The 16,656-nt window shown below is 47.4% G+C and overlaps 1 protein-coding gene across 6 annotated transcripts in view; it reads left to right on the top strand.

Moving 5' to 3' along the window:
• Nucleotides 1–472: 472 nt before the first annotated feature.
• SFSWAP (splicing factor SWAP) overlaps nt 473–16,656 on the top strand; it is an 89,533-nt gene continuing 73,349 nt past the window's right edge. Inside the window, exons 1-5 of one of the 6 annotated variants that reach the window (XM_082353221.1) lie at nt 474–1,073; nt 3,626–3,795; nt 4,377–4,508; nt 10,048–10,133; nt 15,882–16,107. In XM_082353221.1, the coding sequence (XP_082209347.1) occupies nt 856–1,073; nt 3,626–3,795; nt 4,377–4,508; nt 10,048–10,133; nt 15,882–16,107 (832 nt within the window). In that variant the 5' untranslated portion in view covers nt 474–855. Of the gene's footprint in view, nt 1,074–3,621; nt 3,796–4,376; nt 4,509–10,047; nt 10,134–15,881; nt 16,108–16,656 lie in introns of those variants that run through there. The other 5 variants (XM_082353220.1, XM_082353223.1, XM_082353222.1 and 2 more) reach the window with 5 other exon arrangements.

Here is a 16,656-nt window from a genome sequence, read left to right on the forward strand (position 1 = left end):
AGAGCCCCAGCCCCAGAACACCCGACCCCACGGCCCCCCGGCCCCAGAGCACCCGACCCCACGGCCCCCCGACCCCAGAGCACCCGACCCCACGGCCCCCCGGCCCCAGAACACCCGACCCCACGGCCCCCTGGCCCCAGAGCACCCGACCCCACGGCCCCCCGGCCCCAGAACACCCGACCCCACGGCCCCCCCGCTCCAGAGCACCCGACCCCACGGCCCCCCGGCCCCAGAGCACCCGACCCCACGGCCCCCCGGCCCCAGAACACCCGACCCCACGGCCCCCCCGCTCCAGAGCACCCGACCCCACGGCCCCCCCGGCCCCAGAGCACCCGACCCCACGGCCCCCCCGGCCCAGGCGACAGCCAACAGGAAACCTCGCCCAGGAAAAGAACATCCGCCCCCACCGAGCCGCGCACTCGGCCCACGAAGCACCCGCCCTCCTTCCGCCCAGAGCCGGGAAGGGCCGGGGTGCGGGCAGCGCGCGATCCAAAGCTGCGCTTTCGCCACTGCCCTGGACGGCCGCCGGAGAAAAATCAACACGAAAAACACGCTCTCCTCTGATAACTGCAGCCCCTAACGTGGCGGGGCCTCCGAATGCGAAAGGCTAAAGCCAAATCTTTTCTAGCGGCTCAAACTGCCCCGGGCGTAGCGAATCTGCAGAGCCTGCTCGCCGGAAGTAGGGCCGCCCCTCGCCGGAAGTTGCGCCTCCTCCATTTTGTTGCCCGCTATGGCGGCGGTGTAGAGGTTGGGGCCGGGATGCGGCGCGTCTGACTGGGGGGCAGGCCGGGCGGAGACATCGGGGACATCGTCGCGGCGCAGCAGAGAACCAGCCTGGACGCCGGGGACGCTGTCATGTACGGCGCGACCGGAGGCCGCGCCAAAACCGAGAGGAAAAGCGGCGCGAAGGAGGAGGCCGGGCCGGGCGGTGCCGGCGGCGGGGGGAACCGAGTGGAGCTGCTGGTCTTCGGCTATGCCTGCAAGCTGTTCCGAGACGACGAGCGGGCCTCGGCCCAGGAGCAGGGACAGCACCTCATCCCCTGGATGGGGGACCACAAGATCCTCATCGACAGGTCGGTTCCTCCCCCCACCCGCCGCTCCTTCCCTTCCCTCGCCCGCTTGATTTCGTCTGATGTTGACTTGATGGCCAGGACTGGAAAGGGGTTTTCTGGAGCCATCAGGGATCCGGGAGGGCACCCACTCCCCGGTCCCCACATCCCCCTGGTTTTCGGGGGGGAGGGGGACGGTGAAACCGGCCCTAAGGCCCTGGCTGGAGCTGCGTGTCGCCGGGGGGATCGTCTCTGCCCCCGCAGCCCCTCGCGACCTCTCACTCTTGTCGCTGGGTTGCAGTTGCCACTCCGGGCAGTGCAAGTTGCCCGGGCCCTGGGCCTCTCCTGACCGGCGCTCTGGGGCCCTCCGCGCTCCCATAGCTCGGTGTGGGTGGGAGGGCAGCCCGAAACGCCTCAGGCTTGATGCCGCAATTAGATACCTCTTGGGTCCCATGAGTCGGCTTTGAACCTGTCGTACTCCCAGCGCTCTCTGTGGAGCGCGCGTATTTTGCCGGCTTGACATTTGACTCCCCCCGACTCCTCCCCCATCCTGTGTTAATCCCATGAGTTTGACAGATTCAGGCCGAGGGTGAAGTTGCCAATCAGTTGGAGGCCAGTTGACTTCGTGCAGACACTGGTCTTGCTCTTAGAGGTAGCGTTCTTAGGGCTGGTTTCACTGTCTCTTAAAACTGAAGGGTGGAGCTAGGATACAGATGTGTTCTTTTCAAATCAAAGGTGCTTTAGGTAATCACCCTGGAGGGTGTTTAGTCACTTTGGGCAGAGGGGTCCCGGGATTGGATTTCTAAAGATGTTTGATTTGAAAAGGATGGCCTTACGTGATGTAGGTTGTTTGCTCTCTTCCCCTCCCATGTTTTCAGTCCCTCTTTCCTTCTCCTCCTTGGGATTTTTGTTAGTCGGTTTGGTTTTTGCCAATTTGGCAACTCTGCTTCTGGGGCCCGGACTGAAAAGTAACCGTGACCAACCGTTAGACTGTGGAATAGTCTCGGAGTGAAGGAAGCCCATCGTTTGAGACAATTAAAACTGGATTCTGCAGAGCCCTGGACCATGACTGTAGGGATAGCCCCTGAGCTGGCCAGAATGGACACATTAATGACCAGACGCCTTTTTCCATCCCCGACGTTTCCATTTGGAGTTAGATCTAGACAAGAAGGACTCATGGACGGAGATTGGCCAGCTCAGGTCTGGACCTGAGGGCCCCCATGCTCTGCTCAAGCATGCTGTGCCTTTAAACCGTGGTTCCTATTGAATCATGCTGCCTGAGCTGTCAGGCAGCTTCCTCTTCCAAAGTGTTACTTGCGGTGTTTATTATTAAAGTTTGGTAAGCGAGGAAATCTGAGCTTTTTATACAGTTTTCCATATCATTCTGTATATGATGTGAGTTAGGTCTTCCAAAACCAGTGGGGAGCAAACACTGCACATGTACATGTGTAATATTTTAAAATAATGATCTACATTTGTAAGTTAAGGAGGTTTACAGCATAGTAAACATAATTTTGAAATTTAATAAAATGCAATAACTTGGCTACCCTGAAATTTTTGGCCTTTTTTTCTTGTAAATGTCTTTTTTTACCTGTAGTATTTTCTGGTCCTCATTACAAAAGTCAGCATTAAAAAATTAAGCAGACTTTTGTTGGTCTCTCTCCGTTTGTTTTTGCAACCCTAAATCTGAGTGTTTTAAGTGAAATTTACTAATTCACTCGTTATCTGAGAGGTGCACAGTGACAGCATCTTCATGGAGTCTTCTGTGTTAAAAGCATGGCAGAAAGTGCTCTTCTTATTCTTAATTTGGCTGAAGTATCTATTGGTCCATGCAAGTACACATGGATGTGTCTTCGTGTATGTTATATCTTGGGGGCATAAAGTCTGGAAGAAGATAATTATACTGCATCTTCTAATAGTTTTGCTCTGTTTCTAGTGAACCTCCTTAAACTGCACGTATATGTCGCTGTTCCTATGTATGTGTGTCTCTCTATCACATAACCCAGCACTTATTTCCTCAGCCAAGTGGCTAGGGGGCGAGCCTAGCCAAGATTTTACCTCCAATGGACGCAAGTTTCTTTGGTGAAGATCTCTGCTGAGCGTTCGGGACTAGCGGAAGGCAGCGAGGAAATTGCGACCGTTTGGTCCTTGCGGATAGGTATTTATGTACTCGGTGTGTGTGAATGTAAGCGATGATACTTGACTTCTCAGAAAAAAATTTTTTTTTATTTTTTATTTTTTTTTTTTGCACATGGCATTGAATGGTTAACCAAACCATACACGGTAAGAACTGCCACTGAAGTGGATACCATTTTAAGCTATTAAAGGATTGTTTACCTTTAATTATAAATTTTATCATATTGTAGAAAGGAGTTTAGACTTTGTTAAGATAACTTGAGCTTAAAAGCAGGTGAGCTATGACTAGCCAAATTAAATATAAATCTGAGAAGAGTTTGTATGTTTGTTTTCCTATTTTTATTTCTTTATCTTAATCGGTAAGTATATGTATAAAACGTCCCACGCAAACCAACCCAGACGTTAATTTCCTTCCGTTGACCAGCATGTTCATATTACAGATATGATGGGCGCGGTCACCTGCATGACCTTTCTGAGTGCGATGCTGAGTATTCCACGTGGAACAGAGATTACCAGCTCTCTGAAGAGGAGGCACGAATAGAGGCCCTGTGTGATGAAGAGAGGTATTTAGCCTTGCATACGGACTTGCTTGAGGAAGAGGCAAGGCAAGGTACTGCTCAAGAAAAACTTATTTAAGCAACAAACTCTTTAAAATTTTTTAAGTATTTAAAAATTTACTCCCATTCATTTTTTTATACTCACTCTTTCTGATATTATCTTGACAGTACCCAGTGGATTGGAAAAACAGGAGTCTTTGCGTTCTGAGAGGACCTCAGGATAGTTTATATGTAGAGCCACAAAGAATTTTCCCAGCTTTTGAGGGCAGACTGGGATTTGAAAAAACAAAAACCAAACTCTTTAACTGTTCTTCTTTAACAGTATCGTATAAATTAAAATTGATGTTCTTGTCTTTGCCTTAACAATCTTTAATACAGTTCTTAATCCCCAAATTTCTCAGCAGGAAGAAATTTTCCACAAAAGACATGTATTCTGCTGTCTGTGGTAAACATGTACTGGCAAAAGTACATATTGATAGATATGAAGTGTGAATTTTTAGAAACGTTTTTGCCTCAAAAAGAGGTTGGAGAAAGTGTGCTGTATGCTTTACTGATAGCTACAACTTTAGAAATATATAAAATTTTTCTCAGTAAATTTCTATTTTTGTTAACATCATTCTTATTTTTATTCAAGAGGAAGAATACAAGCGGTTGAGTGAAGCGCTAGCGGAGGATGGGAGCTATAATGCAGTGGGATTCACTTACGGCAGTGATTACTATGACCCGTCCGAGCCAACAGAGGAAGAGGAGCCTTCTAAACAGAGAGGTGGGGGGCTGCCCAGGGTGATGGCGTTGGGCAGGTACTACGTGTAGCCGTAGAGTCTCCCAAACACGACACGGGCACTAAGCGATTACAGCATCACTGGGACAGACAGGGAACATTACTGGTATTAGGGTAAAACAAAGCTAAAGACCAGAAAATGAATTGTTAATGGAGATGGAGAGTGAATTCAGACTTTAGTTATCTGTCTGGGATCTGGGTGCCTTTCCTTCATTTCTTTTGGATTCAGGGAATAGGAAGTTACTCACCCTGGATTCTTTGTTTCTTGATAGACAATATATGTGTTGAAATCCGCAGTGACTTGTTCTTGGGGCATTGAAAGGACAGGCATTAACCACCCTCCTGCTAACCTGCTTCTTCATATCCCCTCCACGACTGAAATAATGGCAGATGTCCAGCGGAAGGACACCTGTGGAGTCAGTTATTACCAAACAGAAAACAGCACAGTATGTCCTGGTTAGGCTCAGTAGGCCCTAGGACATAGACTTACCATGGTGTTTTAAAATAATGTTTACATAGAATTAATGATCTTAAATTTATGCCTTTCTGGATTAACTCGGAATATTTATTTAAAAAAAAAAAAAATAGGGGGCTTCCCTGGTGGCGCAGTGGTTGAGAATCTGCCTGCTAATGCAGGGGACACGGGTTCGAGCCCTGGTCTGGGAAGATCCCACATGCCGCGGAGCAACTGGGCCCGTGAGCCACAACTGCTGAGCCTGCGCGTCTGGAGCCTGTGCCCCGCAACGGGAGGGGCCGCGATAGTGAGAGGCCCGCGCACCGCGATGAAGAGTGGCCCCCGCACCACGATGAAGAGTGGTCCCCGCTTGCCGCAACTAGAGAAAGCCCTCGCACGAAACGAAGACCCAACACAGCTAAAAATAAATAAATAAATAAATAAATAAATAGAATAGCTATTAATTTAAAAAAAAAAAAAAAAAAAAAGGGGGCTTCCCTGGTGGCGCAGTGGTTGAGAATCTGCCTGCTAATGCAGGGGACACGGGTTCAAGCCCTGGTCTGGGAAGATCCCACATGCCGCGGAGCAACTAGGCCCGTGAGCCACAACTACTGAGCCTGCGCGTCTGGAGCCTGTGCTCCGCAACAAGAGAGGCCGCGATAGTGAGAGGCCCGCGCGCCGCGATAGTGAGAGGCCCTCGCACCGCGATGAAGAGTGGCCCCCACATGCCACAACTAGAGAAAGCCCTCGCACAGAAACAAAGACGCATCACAGTCAAAAATAAATTAATTAATTTAAAAAAAAAAGTAACAAATGTTCAAGTACAATTGGTGTCTTAAAAAAAAAAAAATAGTGCTACTAAAAAATCCAGACCCATGCAGTTCAGGAACAAATGTCCATAGTCACTTTGGTAAGACCTGAGAGCACCTTTATTACAGCCCTGCGTTCTGATCAGTCATGAGTTATCAGTAATGATAATTATTAAGGGTGGATACATTAAGGATGGGTCACTCTATTCGTGGTATTCTGTTTAAAGAGAAGGAGAACTTCAGAAACCTATCCAAATGTTCAGAACAATGAACAGGAATCTCATCATAGAGGGATTTAACTTTAGAGCTAACTGAACCTGTGATGCGGGACTCGATTGTTTTCTCCTTAAGTAACAAACCTCCTGACAAGTATGAAGTAATTATAGCAGTTTAATGTTAAGCTGCTGTCTGCCCTGCGCGGTGCAGCTGCACTGGGGCTCTCCCGACCCCTTGGCGGGGGCGTGATCCTGGGAGAGCAGTACAGACACTCACCTTGTCGCCCTTCCTTTCCCTCTGCTCATTGCTTGATGGACACAGCTCTGTCCTGTGAGCTTCTAACGAGCTTTTCCAGGCGTAATTTTAACCATGTTGAGTTAAAGCGTGGTTAAGGTATTAAACACCTTTTTCCGTTGACTTTTGGATCTGACCATACCTCAGAAGTTAGGGTGCGGTAGACATGTTCTTGCAGGTTTAAGAAGTATACACTCATTCCTTTATCCAAAATAATTCATCCACTTTGGGATTCTGAATAGTACCTGTTTTGTTGTTGTGTCTGAACCATATACGTTATGTCTGCTTTAAATATCTAGTGTTTGATCAGAAGGAAGGAATGCATACTGTCACCATTTCACAAGTGAAGAATTGAGATTTATAGAGCCCAGATGTCTTTTGCAAGGTCCATCGACTATCTTTGGAAACATGTATAATAATCATTCCTTAACATTTCAGATTAGGGATCAGCAAACTATGACCGAGGCCCAGCTGGCACGTTTCTGTGAGGTTTTATTGGAACAGCTGTGCTCATTTGTTCATGTTTTGTCTGTGCGGCTTTTGCACTTCAATGGCAGAGTTGAGTAGATGAGACAGAGACCACGTGGCCCGAAGAGCCAGAGATATTTACTGTCTGGCATTTTACAGAAAGAGGTTGCCAGCCCCTGTTCTAGATGATGGGCACTTGTCTTGGTGTAGTTATTGGGCTAACTGATGTTGAGCTTTGTTATGATTATTGAATTTTAAGAACTTCCATGTGAGTTGGTTTCTCTTCCAAGTTTTAGTGTGTTTTCTCTTTAACGTAAAGTTCTCTGTATTTAAAATGTTGTTTCTTTCTGTAATCACATCCGCAGAACTTTGCTTTGTATGCTGATTAACTTTTTAATGGAACGGGCCCATTCCATTAATGGGCACATGTAAACCTTACAGCTTGACTCTTCATGTTTAATTTACACTAATATAAATAAAATGCCACATCTATAAATAACATGTACACATGCACACAAACACCTACATATGTGTATGTGTACCTATACACACACACACTTTTTAAATGGAATTCAAAATATTGGGTATTTGGTACCCAATACCACTAACAACCAAATTTTACTTTACTGCTGCGTTATCTTAAAATTTGAAAATTTAAATTTTTGTTTGTTTTCCTGAGTCACCAACATGTCTAAATATTCCTTGATTTCCAGAATTACTATGCAGTTGACCCTTGAACAGCACAGGTGTGAACTGTGCAGGTCTACTCATTCTCAGATTTTTTTTTTTTTCAATAAAACAGTACTGCACTGTTGGTTGAATCCACAGATGCGGAACCGCAGGTACAGAGAGGGCCAACTGTGGGACTTAAGCATCCACAGATTTTGGTTTCCCCTGCGGATACTGAGGGATGACTGCGTTGTCTGGGCGTCTTTAGCACTTTAAAACCTTGTGATATTAAACAGAAGCATTTGATGGCACCTTTATTTCTGTGTAATTTAACTTCTCTCTTCCCTTTTTGCAGCTTACTGTTTTCATGCCAGTTCCATCCTTTAGATTTTCAGTTTTTCGTCATTATTACATATCCATGTTTTTAAACAAGAAAAAGTTATTTAAATTTATCTGAATCTGAGTTAGTATTGCAGTGGTTGGTTTTTATTTTGTGCTGCTAAAGCCATTTTTCCGTAAAGAGAGGTATGTATAAGAATAGCGCAACGCTGTGTAGCCCACCTGTTGCAAACAGCGCTTTTGATTCCAGTGGCTTTTTTTTTTTTTTAACATTTTTATTTATTTATTTATTATTTATTTATTTATTTTTGGCTGTGTTGGGTCTTCGTTTCTGTGCGAGGGCTTTCTCTAGTTGCGGCAAGCGGGGGCCACTCTTCATCGCGCTGCACGGGCCTCTCACTATCGCGGCCTCTCTTGTTGCGGAGCACAGGCTCCAGACGCGCAAGCTCAGTAGTTGTGGCTCACGGGCCCAGTTGCTCCGCGGCATGTGGGATCTTCCCAGACCAGGGCTCGAACCCGTGTCCCCTGCATTGGCAGGCAGATTCTCAACCACTGCGCCACCAGGGAAGCCCCCAGTGGCTTTATTTTTGAGAACAACTTAGCACTAAGGAAAGGCTATTTCCTTAGTTTCTATCACTTTGTCATTTTAGGGAGATACGGTAAAAGTTGTACGTTTATACAGACACCTTTGGCTTCATTCCCAAAGGAAATTGGGGATTTTAAGCTGTTACTTGGCATGTCGCAAACCAGTGTTTTCTAATATCTACCAGTTCGGTGTGTCATTTGGTTACTGGAGCTGAACGGGCGTATTGTTGATTATAGGGAGCTTTCAGGCCACAATAAGTCTTTAGTCCTTGGGTGAGAGTAAGGCTACGTGAGCTTGTGGGACAGTATTAAATACTCACTTAATAGGAACTTACAATCAATCTGTATCTCATCAGACTACAGTCCCCAGGTCTTTGTGTACTGTGAAGCCTGTTTAAAATTCCCTTTTGGCTTCACAGAGAATTAGGTTTGATAGGAGACTTTTGAAATTGTTCATCTCGTCAAGAGACTCTATTATGTATGATGGAAACGTTTGTTTTGATGAAGATTTAATGTTTATTTCATGTCATCTTTTTTGAAAGAAAAACTTGAGTAGATGTTGAAATCCTTAAAACTGTTAGCTTTTACAAGGTTTCTACTATTTTTTGTACATTTCACTGTATTCTTTTAAATTGATCATCTGAGTGATTGAATTGTATATAGGTACCTTAGAATTCAGAAGTCTATAGTGTGTAGTGCCTTGTCTAATATACAGTAGATAAATGTTTATTAAATGAACCATTAAAGAAGAAATGGAGGGACTTCCCTGGTGGTCCAGTGGTAAAGAATTGCCTTACAATGCAGGGCGCGGGTTCAATCCCTGGTCGGGGAACTAAGATCCCACGTGCCGCAGAGCAACTAAGCCCCCGTGCCACAACTACTGAGCCTGTGTGCCACAACGAGAGAGCCCACATGCTGCAAACTACAGAGCCCACGCACTCTGGACCCCGTGCGCCACAGCTACAGAGCCCACGCGCCCTGGAGCCTGCACGCCACAACTAGAGAAGAGAAAACCTGCACGCTGCAACTAGAGAGAAGCCCGCTCGCCGCAAAGAAAGATCCCGCATGCCTCAACAAAGATCCTGCGTGCCGCAACTAAGACCCGATGCAGCCCCCAAAAATAAATAAATAAATAAGTAACAAATACGTCCTTTAAAAAAAAGAAGAAGAAGAAGAATTGGAAATACATCTGATTATTTGTGAAAAGAGAGGTGGTTTGCTTGTGGGGAGAAGTCTTGGCAGTTACGTGCAGGGTTTTTACGGTTCAGTGGTGAAAGCGGTTGTCTTGGAATTGAGCACCGTGTCCTGTGCCTGACGCTCTGGGGGACCCACAGCGACGGTTTGAAGGGCGGTCCTCGCAGATCAGAGGGGCTGGGAAGGAGGAGAGCCGAGCGCGGAGCCTTGTGTGGAAAACGCTCACGTGCCTGTCTCGCTGCACCCTCCCCACGGCCGGGGAGTCCACGCTGCCGCTGCGTCTGTACCCCCAGCCCCTCGGGGCTTTGGTAAAGTGATTCTGCCCACACGTGGTGGAACGAGCAGAGCCCGGAAGTGTTCTGGGAGGGGTGGTGTGCGACAGAACCGGAAAGGGCCCGTCATGCCCGCGCCCCCGGCCCCGTAGTGGTTTACAGCTGGTGGACGTGCCTCCTCTGCAGGTCATGGTTCTGAAGTTCTACGTCTTCTTTTTATACAGAAAAACACGAGGCTGAAAATTTGGAGGAAAACGAGGAGCCTTTCATTGCCCCTTTAGGACTGAACGTGCCGTCTGATGTGGAGCTGGTAGGTGTCTTTCTCATTCACAATACTGTTAACCTTTGTTACTACTTATCGGGAGGTACTAGTGTGAGCACCCCACCGTAATCACAGCTGCTTTCTAGTTTGGGTGCGTAATGCTTTAAAATCATTTGTGAGTTAATGGAGAAAAAATCACACACCACCCCTCTCCCCCTGAAGAAAAAGGGAGAAATTACAGCAGAATCACCAGACCAGAGCATCGGGCCTGAGGAGCTGGCCCGCTCTCAGAGACCGTATGGTTGAATCCCCAGACTTTACCAGCGGGACACCCAGTCAGAATTACTGGCGAGGGGACTGCTAGCCGTGTTTAGATGCAAAACCCTCCTGCCCGAGGCAGCGTGGCCTTCAGTGCAGTTGCCGTGTCCTGTCTTTTGCTAGCGTGGTTTTGTGGGCACTCAAGGTAGGGACCTTTACCGTAACATTCTCTTGGCACCCTTCCACCCGGTTCTCCTCTCCGTTATGACTAGGGCCCTGTGGCATCTCCAGGCGGCCCCTGCCCTCGGGAGGGACACCTGGGTGGCATCCTCTTGGCCTAAGTGCTCTGCAGCTGGGTCTCTAGTTCCCATTGATCTCGCTTTGCTATTTCAGCTACGTCCAGTCAAGGTTACATTGTAACAGGCCCCATTGAGGGTTTTCTAAGTGTTGTTTAATGCTAGTAACCCTGTAAGGTAGCTTCCTGGTCCCCTTTCACACGTGAAGAAAAGTGAAGAAGTTGGGTCGCGCGTGCCAGGCAGGACCTGTAACCCATGGTCTTAGCTGTTGTGCCATCATGAGTCGCTGTGCTTTGTGGGATTCTTACATGTTCATCAGGGATGTTTAAAATATTTGTGTTGCGTGTACATACTTGGAAAAGGGATATTCGTGCTCAGAGTAAAGGCTTTCCTTTGGCATCTTCCTAACTGGATTGCAAGCACCATGGACGTGGGTATTCCAGCTCCTTCATTGTGTCCTGCTGCAGCATCATGGAATAAACAGTGGATGCTGAAAACTCCTCATAGAAGGAGCCTCTTGGATCCCCACACTAGCACGTGATACTTCCCTTATTTAGCGCAGCATGAATCGGCTGGTTCTTGCCCTTCGGTTTTATGTGACGATGGGAGATAACAGAATTTAATTCCTGCCTCCACCCATTCCTTCCTCCACTTACTCATTTATAAATCCTCTCCTTCTCTTTCTCTTTTCTTGCAAATGTGGGTAAAAATTTCTTTGGATTTTGCCAAGTAGAATTACTCTTTATGTTTGATTCCCGTTTCTACCGTTGATCAGTTTGCTACAGTTAACACTGAAAATGTTATCTGAGGATTTGATATCCTGAGACTTGTATTGATATATTTTTATGTATTGTATTTCTGTTTTTTCTGGAATATGCTATTCTACGTGAGAGACGCATTAAAAACAGTTGCTCTCTTACCCACATGTAATGCTAAAAGCTTTTATTTAAGGTTGACTATATAGATTTTTATTAAGTTTTGGTACGAAAGATCATTTTTAAGCTTTTATGCAAACATAAACATAGAGGTGTAGTAGATTTTGTTGCCTTAATTCCTCCTGAAGTATTTAGTGGTTGTATGTTCCCGGAGTCAGCATCACTCGGCTGTTCAGTGGCCTGCCGGGACCGAAAGCGCCTGCTCCCCGTGGAGAGCACAGCAAGCCTGGCCTATAGTGGTCTGCTGTCCCCCGATGTTCTCATAAAACGGTCCCCTGACTAGGAAGTCTCTGCGATTGTGTGGAAACCATGTGTAAGTGCTTACCAGGTCGCCTGTGGACAGCTCGCTTTTCCTGTGTGGTGGCATCAGGACGTCATTCTTCAGAATTGCTGTGAATCGGGGCAGGGATTCGCTGTATACATCACACACTGTCGTGTCCACGTTCGTGGGGAGACTGTCTAGGAGACAGGTGTCTGCGTCGTACGTTCCATCTTGGTGACCAAGCATGAAACTGCCGGCTCGTGTTTAGGTGACGCTTGCTGCCTCGGTGGGCAGGGGCTGCTCTGGCAGCGGCGGAGGCGGGGGTGGTAAAGAGAGCGGGTGCTTGAAGGGTTCTCAGGTTTTCAGCTAGGCTTTTGGATTAGAACCTCATGGCTGCAGGGTCTCTGGGGTTTCATGCGAAGGGTCAGGAGCAGTGAGAGGTCGCAGCGCCCTGGAAGCCGCGTGCTGGCGCCTGCTCGAGGCTGGCCGCCTGGTCCCACTGGGCCCCTCGACTCCAGCTCCTCGGGTGACCTCACAGCTTTATTTTAGCTTTTCGTAGTGACTCTGTTTGTCCACTTGTATGTTTCTTGGGAAGTAAGGACCTATTTTCTCCCGGAATATGTAGCCCAGCATCACTTGTCCCGACATTGTGTTTTCAGTTACCTGTCCCTTTCCCAGGGACTTGAAGGCTGTCTTTGTCACCTCCTGAGTTCTACACGTGCCCAGGTCCCTTTCTGGCTGTGTTGTTTTGTCTTGCACTGTGGGGAAGGTGGAGGGCATGTCTCAGCTCAGTCTCTCACCCACCCGAGACGCCGCAGATCCGAGTTCTGAGCCCAAACGAGTTTTCCACAAACACTGTCCAGAGGCGCGCGAGGTCTCGTGAGCCCCCCACCTGTTCTGTACCACCTCACGTTCCCCTCGGATCAGCCAAGGGGACCAGAAGTGCTGCTGCTCGGCACACCCGTTTGAGTGTATTTACAAGGGAAATGTGCTTGTTTAACATATTTTATGGACAGAAGGAAAAGGGGGGAAGGATACAACGTACAATTCTCGTCCTGGTCCTGCGCGGTGACACCAGTAGGTTAATAACAACACCAGATAATGAGTATTCATTTAGCATGTGCTGTGTGCCAGGCACTGTGTTTGCTCGGATCTTCCGTCCTCACAACACCAGTACCTCTGACGGGGACACGGGGCAGAGCTGTCGAGAGCAGCTGCCCCAGGTCATCCTGTAAGGGTCAGGCCTGCACTTCCAGCCCAGAGCCACTCAGAGCTCGGAGCCACTGCGGTTACGCCTTACTGAACGTTGTTCTGATTAGAGCGTTAGTCTCACCATAGGTTCAGGTGCTGTGTTGCCATGGGATGGGGATGGGGAGAAAAAAGAAGCATGATTTACCCCTGTGTTCCTGTGGAGTCCTGCCTTTTCTTGGGGGTTTGTGAGGACTTTTCACGTATGATGAATGCTAAGCCCTGGTCCAGTAAGTTTCGTGCACTTTTGTTCTCCTGGCATTTTGTCTTTTACCTGTTTGTTCCTCTTTCCATGCAGAATTTAAAGGTATTTGTGAAGTCATATATGTCACCATATATGTCACCATATTCGTTTCTGGCTTCAGGATTTTGAATCTTGTCTTAGAAGACCTTTCCACCCCTGACAATTTTTAAATATTTTCCTATACTTCCTGCTGTTACTTCCATAGTTTTGTTTTGACAGTTGAGTTCGTGCCTCAGTCTGATATAATTTGGGGCTCTGATCACAGAGGAGGAGAGAGGGCCAGCCCAGCTGCGCCTGGGGCTCCTCGCTTATTCACCCCACCTGCCACCCAGCCTGTCCCCCAGCCCCACCCTGCTCCAGGGATCGGAGCTCCAACATTTTCCAAAGCTCTTTGGAAAATCGGTGCAGGTTTTCTGACCTCACATACTGTTGTCCCATTTCCCGATGCCTACTCTGGAGTTTCTAGAGCCACGTTAATTTTGGAGATGCTGGGAGGTGTTAGTCCCCCTTCTTGGGCTCAGTTGCTTTCTTTAAAGGCTTCCATAAATTAGAAAAGCATTTTCCCCTGGACCAGTCAGTCTTTGTAACACATAAATATTTATATGTTGGCTACATCCTTAAAATCCCATCTTATGGTAGGAATAATCATATTCTTAAATAGAAGAAGATTTTTCTAAAACCTACATGATAAGGAGAGCAGAGAATGACTTTCTCCAAACCAAGTGTTTATCTTATATCCACTTGCTTCAGTAGCAGATCTTGAAGGATGCTCATAAGGTGCTTTGTTTTTCTATAATCGTTGTCGCTTTGTAAAATTACCCATACGTTGCTTTGTAACTGCTGTAGCCATAATATGATATCATAAGAGGGCCTGCTTTTAAGAAATTTTAGACCAACAGTTTGGTCAATAGAGAACATCTCTACTTGGGGGGCGGGAGGGGTTGTATTTTCCTTTAAGGATCATCATCCTGAAGTGATCATTAATAATTGTCATATATACGGAATACACTAATGCAAAAATTAATCTTCCTGTTGAGCCAAAGCTACTGAAAATGTGCGTCAGGATCTGCACTTCGGTGCAACAGTGGGCCTTTAACGTGGACTCTAGTGTATTTTGGGATCAGTAAATAACTTTAATCATAGACATTTATCCAGTTTAAGTGTGAAGGACATCATTAGTTCAGGAATTACATTTGAGAATTAAAGGCGTTTGTATTTTGTGAAGGATTCAGCCCTGAAATTACAGTAAGCATCTTGTATTCTTAACCGCCCATTATTAGAATAATTTCCCACTTTATTTGCATGTAATTTTCTAGTGTTAATCTCTTCATTAATATTAAAAGTATTTCAGATGTGTGGCTTCCAGCTTCTGGTCCGAGGGGCTCCATGTGTGGGTAGGAATTGCTCAGCTCACGATGGGGCGGAGGTAACTTCGCAGCACGTGCAGGAGAGAGGTGGGCTCTGGCTCCAGGTAGTGAACGCGCTCCAAGGCGACTCGCCCAGTAAACGTGGGTGACACCGTCTCTGTTCTGGCCAGACCACAGGTGGCTGGGCCTCAGTTTGGAGCTCTGTACTTTTTTTTTGGCTGCGTTGGGTCTTCGTTCCTGCACGCAGGCTTTCCCTAGTTGTGGCGAGCCGGGGCTACTCTTCATTGCGATATGCGCGCTTCTCATTGCAGTGGCTTCTCTTGTTGTGGAGCACGGGCTCTAGGCCTGCGGGCTTCAGTAGTTGTGGCGCACGTGCTCAGTAGTTGTGGCTCGCGGGCTCTAGAGCACAGGCTCAGTAGTTGTGGCGCACGGGCTCAGTTGCTCCGCGGCACGTGGGATCTTCCCCGGACCAGGGCTCGAACCTGTGTCCCCTGCATTGGCAGGTGGATTCTTAACCACTGCGCCACCAAGGAAGTCCCTGGAGCTCTGTACTTTTAAGTGGGAGCGTTGATGAACGGGCGCCACGGGGCAGTCTTACAGGGAGTAGGAAGGAGGAACGGGATGCGGAGAGCTCAGGTGCAGAAGGAAAGGCTGGGCGTGAGCCTGCGGCTTTCCTTGGGTGTACAAAAGGAGTGTTTTCCAAGCTCTCAACACTAGTCCCTGCTAAGAAAAAGGGAAGAGAAATGATTCTTAGATCCTTGAGAAACTTATTGAAACATGCACCCCTCTCCCTAGAAAATTGCATGTGTATGTGCAAAATTTGCATACAACTCCCCAGAGGATTGATTCACAACCCCCTGAACCCTATCACGGAACCCTGGTTAAGGGCCCCCAATATACGGAAACACATTGATTGGTGCGGAAAAGCTTGCCTCCTGTGGGTTCAGTACAAAGCTAGAATGGCCTGCCTCGGCAGGTGAGTTTTCTCCCCACAAAATACTGCAAAATTCAGAAACTGACTGAGTGTCGTGTAATGGGGCCAGTGCCACAGTCTGTTCAAACTGGGCTCTTCCCACTGAAACGTCTCTAGTCACTAGTAAAACCAGGGTTATTCCTATGTTTTAAGTCACACGCTCAGTGGAAAAGAGGACAGACTGATAACGTGAATGCGTGTGTTCTCTCGTAGCCACCAACAGCCAAAATGCATGCCATTATTGAGCGCACAGCCAACTTCGTGTGCAAACAGGGTGCACAGTTTGAAATAATGCTGAAGGCCAAACAGGCCCGAAACTCTCAATTCGACTTTCTACGCTTTGATCACTACCTCAACCCCTACTACAAATTCATCCAGAAAGCTATGAAAGAAGGACGGTATACGGTCCTGGCAGAGAACAAAAGTGAAGAGAAAAAGAGTATGTGAAACTGTTTCTGTCCTGTGTTGGGCTGGGGGAGGGGTTGAGATCTGCGCTGTAGGACTTCCTGGACGTTTGTGAAATCCTGCCACTAAGGCACGAGGATTAAACCTGCTGTGCAATAAGTCTGAACATACATTAGATTCTTAATTACTGTTTTCATAGATGGGTGACATAGAGTTAAATGTTGATGCCATCAGAGCATAACCATCTAGGTTGGAAACGTTTCCCCTCCCTCTGGCTGTTGAACGTGTCACAGACAGAACAGCGAGCCTCGCGCTCCGTGGATGGTTCTAGCGCGCACCCCGCGTTAGGGCCTGAGGCTGAATTACACAAGTCCACAGGATGAAGTGGCTAATCTTACTCTCTTTTTTTTACTCTACCTTAAGCTGTTGTTTTTATAAGTGTCTAAATTTGGAGTTCTTACTACAAAGACCAATTAAGTATTTTGAATAACATTCCGAGACAACAGTACATATGTCTGCCATTGAATTTTTCTTTCAGCTGAAACACGATTTTCAAAATCAGTTGCATACATCTTACTACGGA

The sequence above is a fragment of the Balaenoptera borealis genome, assembly GCF_965194805.1.
Source record: "Balaenoptera borealis genome assembly, chromosome: 14".
Lineage (NCBI taxonomy): Eukaryota > Metazoa > Chordata > Mammalia > Artiodactyla > Balaenopteridae > Balaenoptera > Balaenoptera borealis.